At 41.8% G+C, this 1,595-nt stretch overlaps 1 protein-coding gene across 1 annotated transcript; it reads right to left on the bottom strand.

Annotated features, from left to right (window-relative positions):
* Nucleotides 1-338: 338 nt before the first annotated feature.
* On the bottom strand, nt 339-1,301 carry LOC149438399 (olfactory receptor 52E2-like). Its single transcript, XM_089659929.1, has one exon. It carries the CDS (start codon nt 1,299-1,301, stop codon nt 339-341), a length of 963 nt encoding a protein of 320 aa, XP_089516055.1.
* Nucleotides 1,302-1,595: the final 294 nt, after the last annotated feature.

Genomic DNA, 1,595 nt, shown 5'->3' with positions numbered 1-1,595 from the left:
CAGGTTCTGTTTCTGTTTCTGTTTGTAAACCCAGAACCCAATTAGCAGATTTTAGTTGAAATCATTGGCTGAAACCTGCTGACAACCTCGTGCCATGTCCAATCACAGCACGGGTCATAGAAAGCAGGAGGTGATGTACAAGTACATTGCAGCTGCCGCCCGCAGTTTGGCATCCGAACTTTGAAGCTTGGTGAACCAGAACCCATGGCTGTTTGGCTCATTACTAAATAGGATTATATACTTCAATACAGTTGAGAAGTTCTGGCGAAAAAATACATTTGAGAAATTCACAATTTCAAAAACAAAAACAAAATTGTCTCCCTATCTTAGTATTAATTTTATATTTTCACTTTGGGCAGGAGTTTCAGAAGTGCAGCCACCTCTTTGAAAACTAAAACCATTTTTGATTTCAGTGCTTTTGTCCTTACCCCAAAAATTAGAGGGTTCATGAGTGGAGGAATCAGAAGGGAAGGTATACATAGCCAAACATGGGCACTGAGAGGTACCTTAATGGTGCCAAATCTGTGTCGGAAAGCTACAAAGAGAAAGCCAAGGAGGAAAATGGAAAAATTGATTAGGTGTGTTCCCAGAGTGTGCAGGGCCTTGTGGCGTGACTCTTTAGATAATCTAAGACAGACAACATATATACGCACATATGAAAAGGCAATGATAAACAACATGGAACATGACAGCGCAATGGTAGTAATCGTTCCATATATATAATTAACAGTAGTGTCTGTGCAGGCCAGGATAAAAATCGACATGTTCTCACAGAAAACATTCTTGATTTGTGTCCCACAAAGTGGTAGTCTCATTGTTAGGAGAACGGCGCCCAATTGTAAGATCAACACAACCAAAAAACAGGTGGTCAAAATTTTGATTACCGTGGCATTGGTCATTAGGACAGCATATTGCAATGGGCGGCACACAGCCAAATAACGGTCATACGCCATGACTGAAAACGTCATCATCTCAAAGTAGGCAGAAACCGCGATGAATAGAGTTTGGGTCAGGCAGGCTTCACGGGAAATGGTCTTGGCTGAAGTCACAAGGTCCACCAACAATTTTGGGAAAAATGAGGAGCTGCCAATAATGCCATTGAGCACCAGGTTACAAATGAGAATGTACATGGGTTCATGAAGACTGCGGTTAGTCAATACCACAAACACAATTACAGAACTCAGGGTCAAAATACCCAAATAGGTAACACTAAGCAGAGGACCGTAAAGATATTTGAGTCCTTCCAACTCTTGAAGTCCGAGAAGCTCAAGGTCTTTCTTGGTGGTGGAAACATTCTCCATTGTGACTCACAGCTTAGAGTAGGAGCTGAATTTGTATCCTGGACAAAAGGCTGTTCAAACAGAATTCTTGGTTAGGCAAGTCTTAAAGGATGTCAGTCATCACATTATTATGCCATTAAAGTGGTATTAAACCCAAAACCAAACATTGCAGCTTACCAATCATTAAATATGGTGGCTGCACTAATTTTTTCCCCTCTGTTTTCACCTGGTGATTTGGCCAGTAACACACCTCCTGTATTAAGTGCCTGCACTCTGGATGAAGGAGGCACAGCAGATAGCAGCATTGTCAGTCCG

This window comes from Staurois parvus, unplaced genomic scaffold, assembly GCF_062004578.1.
Source record: "Staurois parvus isolate SC_StPar_1 unplaced genomic scaffold, SC_StPar_1.0 ptg001192l, whole genome shotgun sequence".
In the NCBI taxonomy this organism is placed as follows: domain Eukaryota; kingdom Metazoa; phylum Chordata; class Amphibia; order Anura; family Ranidae; genus Staurois; species Staurois parvus.
This window is presented reverse-complemented; position numbering and strand designations above follow the sequence as displayed.